General features: G+C 40.2%; 1 protein-coding gene across 2 annotated transcripts in view; it reads right to left on the minus strand.

Annotated features, from left to right (window-relative positions):
• The window catches only part of yeats2 (YEATS domain containing 2), a 33,632-nt gene that overhangs the window by 3,016 nt on the left and 14,079 nt on the right, over positions 1-16,537 (minus strand). Inside the window, exons 14-28 of one of the 2 annotated variants that reach the window (XM_077559059.1) lie at positions 16,339-16,536; positions 15,123-15,351; positions 14,869-15,027; positions 12,982-13,106; positions 12,446-12,592; positions 12,087-12,254; positions 9,808-10,165; positions 9,604-9,738; positions 8,471-8,621; positions 8,256-8,332; positions 8,083-8,162; positions 5,506-5,710; positions 3,510-3,742; positions 1,011-1,085; positions 753-826 (exon numbers count right to left, since the gene is read on the minus strand). In XM_077559059.1, the coding sequence (XP_077415185.1) occupies positions 753-826; positions 1,011-1,085; positions 3,510-3,742; positions 5,506-5,710; positions 8,083-8,162; positions 8,256-8,332; positions 8,471-8,621; positions 9,604-9,738; positions 9,808-10,165; positions 12,087-12,254; positions 12,446-12,592; positions 12,982-13,106; positions 14,869-15,027; positions 15,123-15,351; positions 16,339-16,536 (2,414 nt within the window). Of the gene's footprint in view, positions 1-752; positions 827-1,010; positions 1,086-3,509; positions 3,743-5,505; positions 5,711-8,082; positions 8,163-8,255; positions 8,333-8,470; positions 8,622-9,603; positions 9,739-9,807; positions 10,166-12,086; positions 12,273-12,445; positions 12,593-12,981; positions 13,107-14,868; positions 15,028-15,122; positions 15,352-16,338; position 16,537 lie in introns of both variants that reach the window. The other variant, XM_077559058.1, reaches the window with a different exon arrangement.

Genomic DNA, 16,537 nt, shown 5'->3' on the forward strand with positions numbered 1-16,537 from the left:
ATTTGATATCTGTTCTAAATGTACAATTAAAAAAATGTTTCTAGGTTTCCATACTCTTGTTAACAAAAGTGGAAAAAAATGTTAAACTAATAGAAATAGTTCAAATGAATTTTTGACGTTTATAGCCGTCAATGGCAGTTGGCAATGAGGTAAAAATGAACTTTAAAAAAATGACACAGCAATTTATCAATTTTACAAATCTATGGATTGTGTAACTCTGCTGTATGTCTTGATTATTGGGATATATTGATGAAAGCATATGACAGACATGTTATTAACTCTTTGACTGCCAAAAACGTTAAATAACGTTTAGTAAAATCCTATGGAGGAGTGCCAAAGACGTTAAAAGACGTTTGTTTCAAAACAGAGGTGAAACTAACCATTTTCTATTGTTGATTACTCAAAAACGGAATAAGGTAGAAACAAACTTTTTTTTCTGATGAAAGATGAGAGTCCAATCTTTCATTTGATAGTATGTGTGTTTCCATAGTCCAAACACATAATTTTCTATGGACCTTGAAAGATCAGTCAAAATGCTTAAAATCGGCTCGCACTGGGGACAACCCGTTTCTGAAAACGTCTGGCAGTCAAAGAGTTAAGGCACCTGGAAATGGCTTTCTTTAAATTGTAAAAAAAATATGTCACCTATAATAAAAAAAAAGGAAAAAGAAAAACATGTTCAGAAAAATACACACAGGTAGTGCACATGAAGCATGGAGCAGGTTGCGTGTTAAAGGAATACTTGAACTGACCTGTTGTGAGGGGATTTAGAAAAGGCACCAGCCAAAGCTTCTCTCAGGATGTCACTGGCCAACTGCTCTGTTGCCTGCAGTGAACAAATACATACACACACACACACACACACACTTTAGTCACGAGACGAAAGAACACACATCTCTGCACAGCACAAGGTGAAATGTGCAGTGCTGTGAGGGCACACTGTATAATTTATTTCTTCAATCCAAGTAGAGTGAAGGAAAATGGAAGCTCTGCAGTAACATGTGACTGACCTTCACGATCATGTCTTCAATCACCGGAGCAAAAAGGTTCTTCTCCACCTCCACCGGCTGGAAGGTGATCCCAATCTGAGAAGAACAAATTCCAGCTTTAAGGGTCATATTCTCCCGTGCGCTTAAGAAAAGCTTGCAGCAGAATTCTCCTTTTTTTTGTTTTTGAAAGCGCAGAAGTCCCACTATTACAACTACATTGGCACGATGGTGAGTTCGACATATAAAGGGGGGCATCTCAAATCAAAAAAATTCTTTGCAATAAGTTGTATGTGTCCCCATTAGTCTAAGCACTGTATTCTGATTAATATTCCGTTTGTGGAATAAAAAAATTGATTGAGTCACCCGTTTCCAGCCATTTTAGGGGGCATTTTGACATCCTACCGCCATCTGACATCAATTTCAGTGGACAGCAAAGTGCCCTCGGGCTCGCATTGCGAACGTCTTGTGACCAAGCCCAGAAAGCAGGTGAGACGTAATGTTCCCAATGCACTTCAACGTCTATTTAAGTCGCCAGCAGAGGGCAGTAGAATGTGAAAATGGCTGTCCATTGAGGAGAGGGTGACACGGGAATGGATTTTCACTCCTGTCCCATCCCACTCCCAGTGAAACCGACTCTTGTCCTGTTCCCACTCCTGCATCGCTCCCATTTTGGAGGTCAGCTACCTTTAAAAAAATGCATCGGTCCAAATTTTTCTTTTTTCCCCCAAACAGGTTAATCCCACTCCCGTGAACTTTTTTTATCCTGTCCCGTCCCAATCACGTGATGAAAAGTAAAGTTGACTCCCATCCTGAATCCCTGAATCCTGAAAAAATGATAGTGTCTACTCTTGAGATGGATGAAAATAAGTGGATTAATCTGCTTAATTTGTTTTTCACTACCACAATGGTCCTCAGAAGACCATGTTTAGCCCAGTGGACACAAACAATTTTTCCTTTTAATAATTTTTTTTTTGTGCTTCTATGCTGGTTGCCAAATGTGTGTACATTAAAGTGACTCAACTACTCTGTGGTGCAACGAAGTTTTGGGCACAGTTGGACACAAAAAATAAATTACTTTTCCTAGATTTATTTCATACAGATTTTTTTTTAAATGCTCTTCTTCAAAGTCGCTCTGCAAGTTATTTTCATATTTAAAGGGTGCTATATTTTTCTAATGGATTTGAATGACATTCTCAATCTCAAGCCTCAGGAAAAATTCATGCATCATGATTTACAGCCTGTTTCAGGCTTCAAAGAATTACGCCTCTTGCGCACAAATTCCCAGGTTAGGCACGGTGGTTGTGTCGGAATTCTGTCTGGATGGGATAATGCGCATATAGATGAAGTGTGACGTGTACAAGCCACGGGAAAATAAGCAAGATTTATACGTAAACGAGAGAATATAGCTTGAACTGGGAAAAATAAAAAATAAACATCACGCCGCTACAAAGCAAAACAACAATATTTTACCAGATCCAACATTTACGGAAAAGAATTAGGGCCAGTGAAGAGAGAGATTTTTTTTTTAGCTGGATTCTCACTTTATTCTTAGAATTGTGACTCTAAAGTGAATACAGTATCCTGACTTTAACCTCAGAATTCTGACTTTTAAGTGAGTATTCTCACTTAATTCTCAGAATTCCCACATTAAATCTGAATTCTGACTTTAACCCCTGGGCGTTATTTGACCATTTTTTTTGGCTTTTTGTTGGTTCTGACCAAGCCATTTCAAAATAAAATAACGCCCAGGGGTTAAAGTGAGAATTCCGACTTTCTGACTTTATTCTCAGAATTCTCACTTTAATCACAGAATTCTGACTTTATTCTCAGAATTCTCACATTAAAGTCTGAATTCTGACTTTAAAGTGAAAATTCCAACTTTATTCTCAGAATTCTCACTTTAATCACAAAATTCTGACTTCAGAATTCTGACTTTATTCTCAGAATTCTCACATTAAAGTCTGAATTCTGACTTTAAAGTGAAAATTCCGACTTTATTCTCAGAATTCTGACTTTAATCACAGAATCCTGACTTTAACCTCAGAATTCTGACTTTTAAGTGAGTATTCTCATTTAATTCTCAGAATTCTCACATTAAAGTCTGAATTCTGACTTTAAAGTGAGAATTCCGACTTTCTGACTTTATTCTCAGAATTCTCACTTTAATCACAGAATTCTGACTTCAGAATTCTGACTTTATTCTCAGAATTCTGACTTTAAAGTGAGAATTCTCACTTAATTCTCAGAATTCTCACTTTAAAGTCAGAATTCTGAGAGTATAGTGATAACTCTCACTTTAATGTCAGAATTCTCTCTTTAAAGTTGAACTCTGAGAATAAAGTGAGAATTCTCACTTTAATGTCAGAATTCTAAGATTAATGTCGGAATTCTGACTTTAAAGTCAGAATTCTGAGAATAAAGTCAGAATCCTGCCAACCTTTTTTTTTTTTTTCTCTCTTCACTGGCCCTAATCCTCTTCCGTAACATCCACCTATGAAAAAAGTTCAACATGCTCCTAACCTGCTGAGCTGCTTCATTGACAAACTGGGCCGCCAAGCAAGGCCCCAAGAAGAACTTGGGATCAGTGTCATCCTCCTGCTCCTCCTCCTTGACAATGACTTTTGGCGGTGGCGTCACAGTGACGATGTCCACCATCTCGTCGTCGGCCTCCTCCGGTTCGGTCTTCAGCAGGGCTTGCATCTGCTCCAATCGCAGCACCAGCTCGTCGCTGCTGCTCAGCGTGGTGGGACACTCTGTAGATAGATTCCATTGTACATCAATCGCATGATCGCATTAGCAGCAACATCCCAGTCAAGCAGAAAAACGTTGCACTTCCTTTTACTTGGTGGAAAACATGCCTTGATTACAGATTAATAATGTTGTAAAATGAGTTTGAAATAATAATGATATTAAGAGGTTGAAGTATTGACTCATTCACTGCGGTTGATGTTAAAATGCCTCAACTGGAATCCAAACGTTTACTGCCACAGACGAATGTATTCGTCAAGTACGTGCCTGAAATTTAGGTTCGTAAAACCACTGTAATGACTTGTAGAGCCACGCAGATGGCGGCATTGCATCACTTTGGATTTGAGATTACCACATTTTTGGGGTAAAAGATCGAGATTAGGGGGTGAATCTAGGCTTGTCACGTCATTTATGAGGGAGCGAAATGCTCCTGGAACGTTTCTTAGTTCATTCCCCCCCCGAAAGCCTTTTCTCAGTCTTTTTTGAAGGGTGTTTTATAGTTTGAGGTGTCATTAAAGCAGACATGAGTTTCAAAGTCTGCTTTGTGTGTTTCTTTTTCCAAAAGCTTCTTTTAATCCAATCCAACCCAATCCACTTTATTTCTATAGCACATTTTATAAACAAGCGTTTCCAAAGTGCTGCACATTGAGATCCGCACACTATCATACACATAAAAATCTAGTCAAACCAATTAAAGGAAAAAAAAAACTGTCTATAAAATACAAAAATACAATAAGTAAAATAAAAATAAAAAACATTAAAAAATAAAAAATATATATTTTTTTTAAAATACAAATTAAAAAAACAAGAAAAGACCCCAAGGACCACACAATTCACACTGAACTAAAAGCCAAGGAATAAATTTGGCCCTAAAACGAGACTTAAAACAATCCCGTTTTTTGGTGAGGAACCAATGTTTTTGGCAAAATTTTCTACTGCTTATTACAAAAAAAAATAAAATAAAAATGCAAACGCTAAAAACAATTTTTTTTCTGGTGAAAGAAGAGTACACTTTATTTTGGGAGTTTCGATGCTTTTACTGTCATGTAACACAATATTTTTGGGGTCTTGAAGAATAAGTAAAAATGCTCTAAAACAGGTAGTAATATGGGGAAATCCGCTTGACTTCTGGCAGCGAATAAGGTAATAGAGGCAATTCTAAACATTTTGAGTGGTAGAGTGTTATCTATTTCCTTGTTTTTAAGGTCCCTTTCCCTTCTACAATTGCATGGCAGTTAAGAATGTAAAAATGTTATATACAACAGCGAATAAAAGTTCTACGAGTCTGGAACATTTGAATTCACTTCATATTATCCATTCTGTCGGTTATCCTCATTAGGGTCCTGGCTGAACTGGAGCCTACCCCTTGCTGAATTTGGGCAAAATGTGAGATAGAGTCTTGACTGGTTGTCAACCAATTGCAGGCCAAATATAGCCGAACAATCATTCACACTCACTTATGGACAATTTAGAGTCTTCAATGAACCCAACAAGCATGTTTTTAAATGTGGGAGGAAGACGGCTTAACCAGAGAAATGAACGCAAGCATGGGAAGAAGAAACTTCACACATGAGAGTTCGGGTCGAGATTCGAATCCATAACCTCTGGACTCAGAGACAACGTGCCATTTTGCATGATTTCCTATAAAAAAATATATATATTGCGATTGGAAGTAAACAACCCGAAATGGATAGTTTTCAACTTATAATGGTTCCACAGTGCATGGTACGTATACACTGTTGAAATTTTAAAAAAAAATCACACACACCTGGCTCGCTGTCAATCTGCGTGAGGACGTCCTCGATGGACTCGTCGTCATTCTTGTGCTGGGGTTCGGGATCAGGCGGGGTGTAGCCCCTCTGCCGACACCACTGAACTACTTCTCTGGTCTTTGGGGGCGTCAGAGCCTGGAGGCGAGGCGAGTGATCCAACACGTTCTGGATGGCCCGCTTGACGGCCACTGCTCGCTGGAGCTACATACAGACATGCATGCGCATCTTATTTATTTTAACTGCACTTTAAAATTCTTTCATTGACACAATTAAACAATTCATACGCACTTTAACACAAATTAATACATTTTAAAGCTTTTCCTGTGATTTACTGTATAGCTGTGGAAAACTTGACATATATCACATTACGCCATTTACAATTTTTCTTTTGTAATTGCAGAAAGAAATTCAAATGTTTTATTGAAGGGTTCAGTCATGATTTTTTTGTGTGCATTTTTCTCTAACAAGCAAAACTACTTGTTTGACTATTTCTTGTAGGGGGAAAAAGTAGTGGTAACTAGTAACTAAAGTGTTAACTAATCAATTAATCACCAAAAAATTATCGCATTAACCATATATTAACACAGAGTAATCGCACTATTAATTTGGACCACAGCTAATGTTTACGTTAAAAGTAGCACAGCTTGTGTTTGAGAAATAAACAAAACTTCATGCATTAAAGTTAAAATTTCAATAAGTGTTTGCGTATGACATACAGATTTTTTTTTTTCATTTTAAATTATGCAAGTAATTAGATGATTAGAAAAAGAGGAGGATGAGAGCATGCAGTGAATCAAAAAAATGGTGAAGACGTCCTCATAATATTAAATGTCGAAATAATTAATATATAACAGGTGCTCTTCAAATTTGGCGGACAAAAAATACTGCTAAAAAGCCTTTTTAATCAAAATTAATTAAAAAAATGTAATGATTTGACAGCTCTAAAAAAAAAAAGTCAACATTTAATCTATCCAGTCAATTTTGTCCTGACCTGCTAATGATGTGCTCTGATTCTGAATACAGTATAAAGTAAATGTCAATCAAATATTTCCTTATGGTCTTGTCTGAAACTTAGGCATTTTTGGAGCAAAGGGGTGCTACAGTATAGGATCGATGAAACAATTAAGAGGAGATGAGATGAGACAGGGATACACATCTGAGTAGATGTTAAGACATGAGGCAAGCATAAAAGCTGCTGTAGCTGACTCAGGATATGCAGCGCGGAGCAAAAAAATAATTATGTATGCAATGTTGCATTGAGATTCAAGTTCATTTAGTTCCGTGACCATGCTCATTACTCAAAACAAACCTATCTGAAATCATATTTCCAATTTACAAGAAAGAAAATGTTGTTTATTAAGCTGCACGTAGTACAGTGATACCTCGGCTGACGAACGCTTCAGCTCACGAACTTTTCGCCTCACGAACATTAAATTCGCGAGCGTATAGTCTCAGCTGACGAACTAGTTTTCGGCGGACGAACCAAATCTCGCGACACGAGAAATCATGAGAAGCTGACGCACGCTCACGGCGTCCCAGTTCGTCACCCCCTTTCTTTGAGTGCGGACGTGGTTTGTGTTTGGTAGACATTTTGGACCATTTTGGAGTGTACTTTTGCTATCATGGGACCGAAAAAGACCCCAGCACAGGCTAGTGGTAAGCCTAAGAAGACAAGAAAATTACGGTCGAGCAGAAGAAGGATATCATCGAAAAACACGAACGAGGTGTGCGTTTGTGTGACTAAGCGTCCCGGGTATTATCGCCGAGAAAGCATGGCAACTTCACTTGGATATCATCAAGAGGCAACCTGGAAGTTCATAATGAGGTCCTCAACACAGAGGATTTGATTCGCCTTCAAGAGGACAAGCAGAAGGAAGCCGTTCAGGAGTTGTCATGTGAGGATGAGGAGGAGGAGGAGATGGCTGCAGCATCAAGTGAGAGCATCAAGACCATGTTAGCAAAGTGGAGTGATGTGCAGGATTTTGTCGAACAGTACCATTCAGAAGAGACTGTGGCTATGAGAATCATCAACATGATGAATGATAATGTGATGCCTCAGTTTCGTAAGACCTTACAACTCAGAAAGCAGCAGGTGTCAATTAAGAGGTTTTTAGTCAGCAACAAGGATAAAGAGTCTCCTAAGAAGCAAAGAAGAGGAGGACTCTCCTTCCAAACAGTAACTCCCTCCCTCCCTCCTCCTCCCACTCCATTCCATCAAGCCTTCAACTACTGTACCATCACAAAGGCAAGTTGCAAGTTTTGCAAATAAAAACACTTTATTATACAGTACAGTGTATTTCTTTAATTACAATACAATAGCACATTTATTATACATAAAATAAGGTATATTTTGTGTAGTTTTAAGGCTTTTTTTAGTAGAAAATTGTGTTTTATGGGGACCTGGGAACGGATTATTCTGATTTCAATGGTTTCCTATGGGAAATACTTGTTTGGAAGACGAACTTTTCGGCTCACATACTCTCTGTGGGAACCAATTAAGTTCGTGAGCCAAGGTACCACTGTATTTATGTAAAAATGATTGGAAAATAACCAGGGTGAAAATAGCAACCTACCTCTGATGCCCTGCGTTTTCCAATATTCCAGGAATAATACTGTTCTGTTGAAGAGGCACAGAATGGATGCGAGTCTTCAGCTACATGGGAAGAAACAGACTCAAATGACTGCCCTTGCAGTTCGTATTTTTAGTGTTTCGTATCTAATTCAGCCAAATGTGATGCTCACTTACACTTATCTGGCACAATGAGAGGGAACTTCTTCACCACAGCTGTCAGCAGCTGCATCATTGTCTCTATATACTCCGTGCTGAGGGAAGAGCAAATCATTATTAACTAAGAGATCATCCTTTTCCCATTGATGCATACTAGACTGCACACGAAGCTTCTTCAGAGTAGACTTTTTTTTTTTTCTGTGACTATGAGTAACAGAAGCAGCCATCCATACTTGATGAGGTCATGCGTAGAATGATCGGCGCCTTGCTCCTGCTTGACCGTGGTAGATGCAGACGGAACGTGGACAGATGTAGGGATGGGGGCTGTTGCCGGGGGTGACGGACCGGCTGTGACAGCTGTGCCAGCGCACGGCTCCGTCTTCACTGTGACAATGGAAAAAGCGAGTGTCGGTCATTCAACGCGCATTCCTTGGCCTGGATATGTCAGTAGTAACGGATGTAGTAGGGTATTTACTGTAAATAAATATTCATGGTTGTCAGTATACCAACACAATTTTGTATTGTTTAATAGTGTGGTTGAAGTCTTTTTACGGCAACCTACTTACAGTACATTACATTACATGTTATGACACTATAAAGCATAGACTACTTGGAAACTATTTTCTCATAGGAACATACTGGGCAAAATGGAAGTTTATTATTTAGTTGATTAAGTTTATTATCCCAAACAGCAGGTGCTTATTGATGCGGTCACTGTTTGCTCATCATAACCGTTTGCACTCACTGTGTGCAACAGGTGTAAAAGGAGGTGGAGACGGCCATATTTGAAAGAGAATTTGATGGTTTTCACCATGAAACACTTGTGAGAGCACTTGTGAGTGCAAAATAAAGTATAAAGTGATGGAATTGGAAGTATTAGAGGAAGATAAATAAATGTCAAAAAAAAACACACACGAAATCTATGCTCCAATAATTTGTGGCACGCCAGTAAGTAATACCTAGTTTTGCTTGATTTAACTCGCCTTGAGTGTGTGGGAATGGGATTTATTTACTCATCAAGCATAACACTGCATTTAAAACTTGGGACAACAGTCCTAAAAAAACTTTTTCCAGGAGAGGACAACGCCAATAGCCACCTTGCAATGACATCAAATGACCAATGACAGAGTTGGAAGAAGTTTGACATAGGCAATGTGACATGACTCCTTCTTGTGACTGGCTCAATCGCATGGCGTGGGCTGAAGTCACCTATATAGCATAAACCCCTCCCACAAGGCAGAATATTAACTGCTTGGCAGTATTCACCGTGTGGCAAATTTGTAAATCAGGACCCAAAATTAAATGATTGAAGTTCTCATTCGAGAAACAAAGTGCTTTTCACTGCCACTTTCAGCGGACATCATACCTTTGCCAAGAGGCATGAGTATGGTCTGCATTGCTCCAGACCCACTGGTGACCCCCAACTGCTTCAACTGGTTAGCAGGGATAGTCAAGACTGTCTGCTGCGAGTTGGAACCTCCAGATTGGATTTTCAGCATGCCTGTTTTTACATGAAAAGCTCCTTCATGAAGTCAAGATAATCATATTCAGTAAGATCATTTCAGCCTACCTGATAAGGTTGAAGCAGTCTTTCCTCCTCCCGCCGCCATGCCACTGACCAGCGATGCTGCCGTGACCAGTGACGTACTACTGCTTTTCGGCACCACGGCGCCCGCACCCTTTCCCATGCTGACAGGCATGTTGGTGACGCCTTTGGCAATATTTACCGCAGCACTAGCTGAACCAGCAGCATTCTTGGCCATTGCGGCAGAGTTTGCGGCACCTTTGACCAAGGTGGCCATGGCGGTCTTCGACAGGCCGCCGCCTCCTGCAGCACTGGCGCTTTTAGCCGCACTGATCACTGCAGCTTGATTGGCTGCCATCAGGAGGGAGTGGTACTGGGAGGCAGACTTCCCACCTTCAGAAGCCTGCATCAAACAAAGCATGTGGCAGATAATTAGGATTTCATCACCCTCTTCAAAATACAGACGCTCCCCTACTTACGAACATTCGAGTTACGAACAACGGTACATACGAACATTTCTGCGCGTACAGTATGTCGAAAAATGTTCGGAAAGAAATGCTGTAAGTTAGATTTTGTATTGCGCGTAGTGCTTCTTTCCGCCGCTAATACCGACGATTGGCGCTGTGAGAGCTCATTGGAGGCTGAGCAACGTGGCGAGGAGGAGGAGGAAGAAAACGCCGGTCCCCATGAAGCAGGAAATAACTTTTGAAGCCGATTCCAGCGACGACGAAGAATCTCTCATGATATAAAATCCTCCTCTTCCTCCTCCTCCATCATCTCCTTAAGCATCGAGTACATCTTCCAAAAGTAAGTTAAACTTCATTTTATTTATCTTATTACGTACATGTACATACTGTGTGTGTGTCTTTCGCTCTCTCTCTCTAACATACGTAGTACAGTACAGTACTGTACTGTACATATTCTCTCCATTTTATTAATTTTTTTTCAGTACAAACCAATGCAGGTTACTTGTACAAGCCTTAAACATACTTATATAAACCTTCAATATACTTATATAGGCTTTAAACATAAATTATAATACAAAATATAGCACTGAAGCAACTTACGCGCAAATTCACCTTACGAACGATCGTCCGGAACGTAACTCGTTCGGAAAGGTGGGGAGCGTCTGTAATGGACTATGTCATATTTTGACAAAAAAATATTTTTTCACCTCTAGTGATTGGTCCAGCAACACCGATAATTATATTATATTATATTATATTATATTATATTGTAAAGCAAACCCCGGTGCGTGTACCGCTTTGACAAAATACCTGTTACTAAAGTGCTGAAGTTTGTAAGGAAGTGGGTTGCGTCTCTAATGATTTACACTTTTTTTGAAGCTCAATAAATCCTTTCAAGTCAGTGTAATAGGGATCCTGAAAGGCTTCCATCGTGTGAGCATTTTGATCTCATATCGGTAAATATTTTTCCGTCTCAGGGTTTTCACTTCCCGTATCTTCTAGAAGGTAATCCTCGCTCTAAAAAGTAGTGTGGGTACTAAGCTTAATGGTTAATACTCTCCTTAAAGGGGAAGTCCCCCCCCCCCCCCTATTTTTTTGACACTGTATTCTGGTTAATATTGTATTAGTGAAATATGAGTTAAGCATCAAAATCCAGCCTTTTATCAATCTCAGGGGGCGGCCATTTTGCCACTTGCTGGGCTCAGGCAACAACCAGTCACAGCTCGCTTGTTTTTTGAAGCTGAGCTGTGATTGGTTGTTAGCTGAGACCTGAACACCATTGATGTTATCTTCAGTTGACAGCAAGTGGCAAAATGGCCGCCCCCTGAGATGGATAAAAACGGCTGGATTTTGCTTCATAACTCATATTATACAAATGTAATATTAATAACAATGTCGTGTTTAAACTAGTGAGGTCACATATATTATTGTTCCCCTTTAAAAGATGTTCATCTTTTCTTTGTGCTTCCTGGTGTCGCGCGTCTCTGTGACGAAGCTTTGCAGATCATTGGTTTTATGGAATCCACAAAGACAAAACATTTGTTTATTCCTCTCACAGTGACTCCATTAACTATGCCAAAAAGAAAAAGCTGCTGAGTGATCCTTTTGTGCATCAGAAAGTGTACTTCTTTTGTGTAGAAACCACTGGCACTTGTGCTGACTTTAGATTTTAGATTAATGAAGTCTTCCCATTGCCTCTTGTTGAATCACCACAAGCCAGCTTTTCACACGTCAACAATTTTTGCACTAAGAAAGCAATGTAAGCATGTCACTCTATACGTCTGTACTTTGACCGTATCCGTTGCTTGCTGTTCCAAGTGGAATAAAAAAAAATAAAAAACGACTCAAGGAACTAACCTGCTGCTGGTTGCCAGCTGCCACAGTGCTGATGACTGAGCTGGGAGTGGCGCTAGCGGCAGTGATGACTCCGCCGGTCATTCTCAGTGTTGTCATCCCCGGCTTGGACAAGTGGCCTGCCGCTGTCACCGTCTTCACAGAGCCGTCCGACAACTTCACTTGAGCGCCCTGGGAACCGGCAACCATCTGACGTTTGTCGTAACACAGACATTTAATACTTTTTCACACAGTAAAGTGTTCCTCAGCCTCCTTTTTTGTGCAATTTCTTTTTTTGGTGGGTTTTTAGAGTATAAACAAGTCTGTTCACTGTATCCTGTACTTAATATATTGAGTTTAATAAGGAAGTAGGAGTTTCCTACCTGAGCCAAAATGGCAGCCTTTTGTCCAGCTGTGACCCTGATGGCCTGCTGAGAAGCGGTCGATGGCGATGATGTAGTATGTGCTGCCGCACCAGAACTCCCCTGCTTCCCAGAGCCCTGTGATGGCTGTCCCACGAGAAATGTGCCCTAAAAATGGACATGGGATGCAGATCCACCACAATCTTTTTTTGTTTTGTTTTTATCAAGTCCATTGACTTAAGGAATAGGGGTTCTGTGAACTGTGAATTTGATGGCTCAAGGCAAAGGTAGCACTGTTCTAAAAGTGGATCCTAGATCAGTGCTGCTTCAAGGGTTTAGCAAGTAACCATTTGTGGACTAGAATAAAATATCTGAGAGGATGGAAATGAATGTTGCATGTCCTGCCGTTGTATAAAAAGCACATCCCTACCTGCAATATGTAAAAGTTGGCTGATGTTCATAGAATTACAGTTCCCAGCAAGTTTTGATGAAATATACAATACTTTAGTATTGTTGAGCGTTGCCTAAAAAAAAGTTTGCAAAATAATTCTACCCACCTGAGGGGTCTGTTTAAGGATATATGATGTGTAGGAAAGGTTGGAAGGCAAACTGCTGGATGAGGAAGCGGAGGAAGCCTGAGCGCCTCCTGCGCCCGCAGACGAGCTGCTCTGAGACTGCTGACCTTAATTAGACAAGAGCACACCAGGCACAAATGTCATCAAGAATTGCCTCATTACTTGTCATCAAAAACAAAAATTTGAGTCATTTCAAATACATTTCAATACAATTTGACAATGTACACGCTAAGTGAAGCCTCTAGTTTGCAATAGAGGAGGGGGAAACATTGACTCAAAGTCCAGAGGATACAAAAAGCTATCTAAATCTGGAACGGACACCAAAATACCCTGTAGAAGTGGTAGTCATTTAGGAAGTTGCTTTCTCCGGGATAACTGGCCTAACTTTAGATAACAGTGACTGATGGTAAAACGCTTATGGCCAGGATGCTAACCCTGTATACTGACTCAGCAGTTTTCCCATTGTTGTCATTGCTGTCATCATGAGATTATGACTGTTGTTGATACGGCTTTTGCTGCACCCAGTGGGAGTTTTTCCTTGCCTCTGTTGTCAATTGCTTGCTCATGTGGGGTTCAATTGGTTTTCTTATATACATACAGAATGTGGTTCTTAACCTCCTCAATGTGTAAAGTGCCATGAGATTGTGAACTGCACTGCATGTAAATACAGTTGACTTGACATTGCTTCTGAAGGGTTCACAAAAACAGTTAAAGGGGAAATCACCCCCCCCCCCCCCCCAAAAAAAAAAAATTGGGAAAATAATATGTTCTATGCAGCCCCACTAGTCTAACATTGCGCAAAATCCAACAGTTTTTATCAATATCACAAGGCAGCCATTTTGCCACTTGCTGTTGAGTGAAAATGACAGGTCTCAGGCAACAACCAATCACAGCTCATCTTGAGAAAACAGGTGAGCTGTGATTGGCCGTTGCCTGAGCCCTGAGCAACTGTGATGTCATCTTCAGTCGACAGCAAGTGGCAAAATGGCCGCCCCCTGAGAATGGATAAAAACGGCTGGATTTTGCTGTATAACTCATATTCCACAAATGTAATATTAATCAGAAAGTCATGTTTATAGTGAGGTCACATATAACATATTGTCAAGAAATGTTTAAGGTTGACTTCCCCTTAAAGCACGCATATGATAAAACCATCTTAACTCATTCACTGCCATTGACGGCTATAGACGCCAAAAATTTATTTAAACTATTTCTATTAGTTTAACATTTCTTTTTCCACTTTTGCTAACGAGTATGAAAACCTAGAAAAAAAATTATTGTAAATTTAGAACAGATATAAAATGTGTGATTAATCGTTAGTTAACTAGTGAAGTCATGTGATTAATTACAAAAAAAAATGTAATTGCCTGACGGGCCTAATTAAAAAATATATATTAAAAATAAGGGCCGTTTAATCGTAATTAATCACACAATAATTTTATATCTCTTATAAATGTATAATAAAAAAAATTCTAGGTTTTCATAAAAAATTAAATTAAATGAAAAAACGTTAAACGAATAGAAATATTTCACATGAATTTTTGACGTCTATAGTCGTCAATGGCAGTGAATGAGTTAATAAGGATAATGCTAATTGAGACACTATGATAAACCTCTTGCATTGGATGTTAGCAGCGAGTGTTCCCAATCAAATGTCCACTGAGTAAAAGTGAGTGACTTGCAAAATAGCCGCAACATTTCAGAACAGATTCTCTTTTTGGTCTGCTGAGAACAGCATCTCACATCCGTAGCAACGGAGAGCCAATGTCATGGTGTGTTACTTCAAAAGACCAACTGAGTCAATGTTCATGAAACTGTTGTAAATGTCAGTATTGCAGAGAAGTAAAATGAGAACACAAGGTGTCTAACCTGCATTGGAGGCTCGGAGGATGGCTCCCTGTGGGATGAGAAGCAGCTTGCCCTTCCCTGAGGGGTTCTTGCTGTTGGTGGTCAGGTAAAGCTTCGTGCCCGGAGGCAAATTGGCAAGATTAGCCAGGTTGTTGGCAGGCAGCTGAAGAGTCGCCATCACTACACGCAAAAATATACCGAAAGCTATTCACACACAAGCTGATAAACTAAAAAGGGATTTTTTTTTTTTTTTTAACAACCAAGTGAACTCTGACCTCCGGTCTTGCCACTTGAACTCCCGCCTGTCTTGGCTGTAGCCTGCTGACCAGACATGCCACTGGCTCCGCTGACGATGGCTTTTGCTACCCCCTGAGCCAAAACCTGCTTCCCACTCACCACCTTGGAGACCGAGGGGTTGCCCTTGGCGACCAGAATCTGCCCGCTGCTGATGGCCACCTGTTTCACTGCAGACTGGAGCGTTGAACTCACTGGAATGCCTAACATCTAATAACAGGAACAGTTCTACATGAGTGTCTAACAATAACATATACAGACGCTCCCCTACTTACGAACATTCGAGCTACGAACAACGGTACATACGAACATGTCTGCGCGCATGCGCGCATGTCAAAAAATGTTCGGAAAGAGATGCTGTAAGTTAGATTTTTTATTGCGCACCTTTTTCCGAGTACTGTAGTGCTTCTTTCCGCCGCTAATACCGACGCTTAGCGCTGTGAGAGCTCGCCCAGCATTGGAGGCTCAGCAACGTGTCGAGGAGGAGGAAGAAGAAGAAACGCCTGTCGCTCATAGATAAAGCCATCGCACTCTTCGAGCAGCAAGACCCAAAAATTGAACGTTGCACAAAGGTTGCAAATCAATTGAATGATGCCATACAGTGCTACCGCATCATTTATGATGAAAAAATAAGAAAACTGTGCAATCGTAGTTAGATCGCTTCTTTCGGCCAGTTTCTAGTAAATCCTCCAAGGAAGATACTCATCAACCTTCATCTTCTTCTCCGCGACCCTCAACTTCTTCCTACATTGAAGTTACGGAGGAGGAAGTAACTTTTGAAGCCCATTGCAGCGACGACAAAGAACCTCTCATGATATAAAATCCTCCTCTTCCTCCTCCTCCTCCTCCATCAAATCCTTAAGCATCGAGTACATCTTCCAAAAGCAAGTTAAACTTCATTTTATTTATCTTATTACGTACATGTACATACTGTGTGTGTCTCTCGCTCTCTCTCTGTAACATACGTAGTACAGTACTGTACGTATTCTCTTTAAACATAAATTATAATACAAAATATAGCACTGAAGCAACTTACGAACAAATTCACCTTACGAACGATCGCTCGGAACGTAACTCGTTCGTAAGTTGGGGAGCGTCTGTACTGTATGTATATTCAGATATTTCACCTGAAAGGCTTGCATGGTCTAAAACTTTTTTGTAATGAACTTTTAATGACATATAGTGAGACCGACTGACCTTGTTTGTTGCAGCTCCTGATCCCCCTCCTGTCTGTTTCTGAGCTGACATGGAGATCATGTGTCCTCCTTTGACTGAAACAAATTGATGCGACGCTGTGGCAGCTGGTTGCTGTTGGGTCGTTACCGTCGAAGCCATCTGTTGTTGCTGCTGCTGCTGATGTGTTGAGACTTCCCCTGGCTCTTGCTTAATAATAACC

The sequence above is a fragment of the Vanacampus margaritifer genome, chromosome 2, assembly GCF_051991255.1.
Source record: "Vanacampus margaritifer isolate UIUO_Vmar chromosome 2, RoL_Vmar_1.0, whole genome shotgun sequence".
In the NCBI taxonomy this organism is placed as follows: domain Eukaryota; kingdom Metazoa; phylum Chordata; class Actinopteri; order Syngnathiformes; family Syngnathidae; genus Vanacampus; species Vanacampus margaritifer.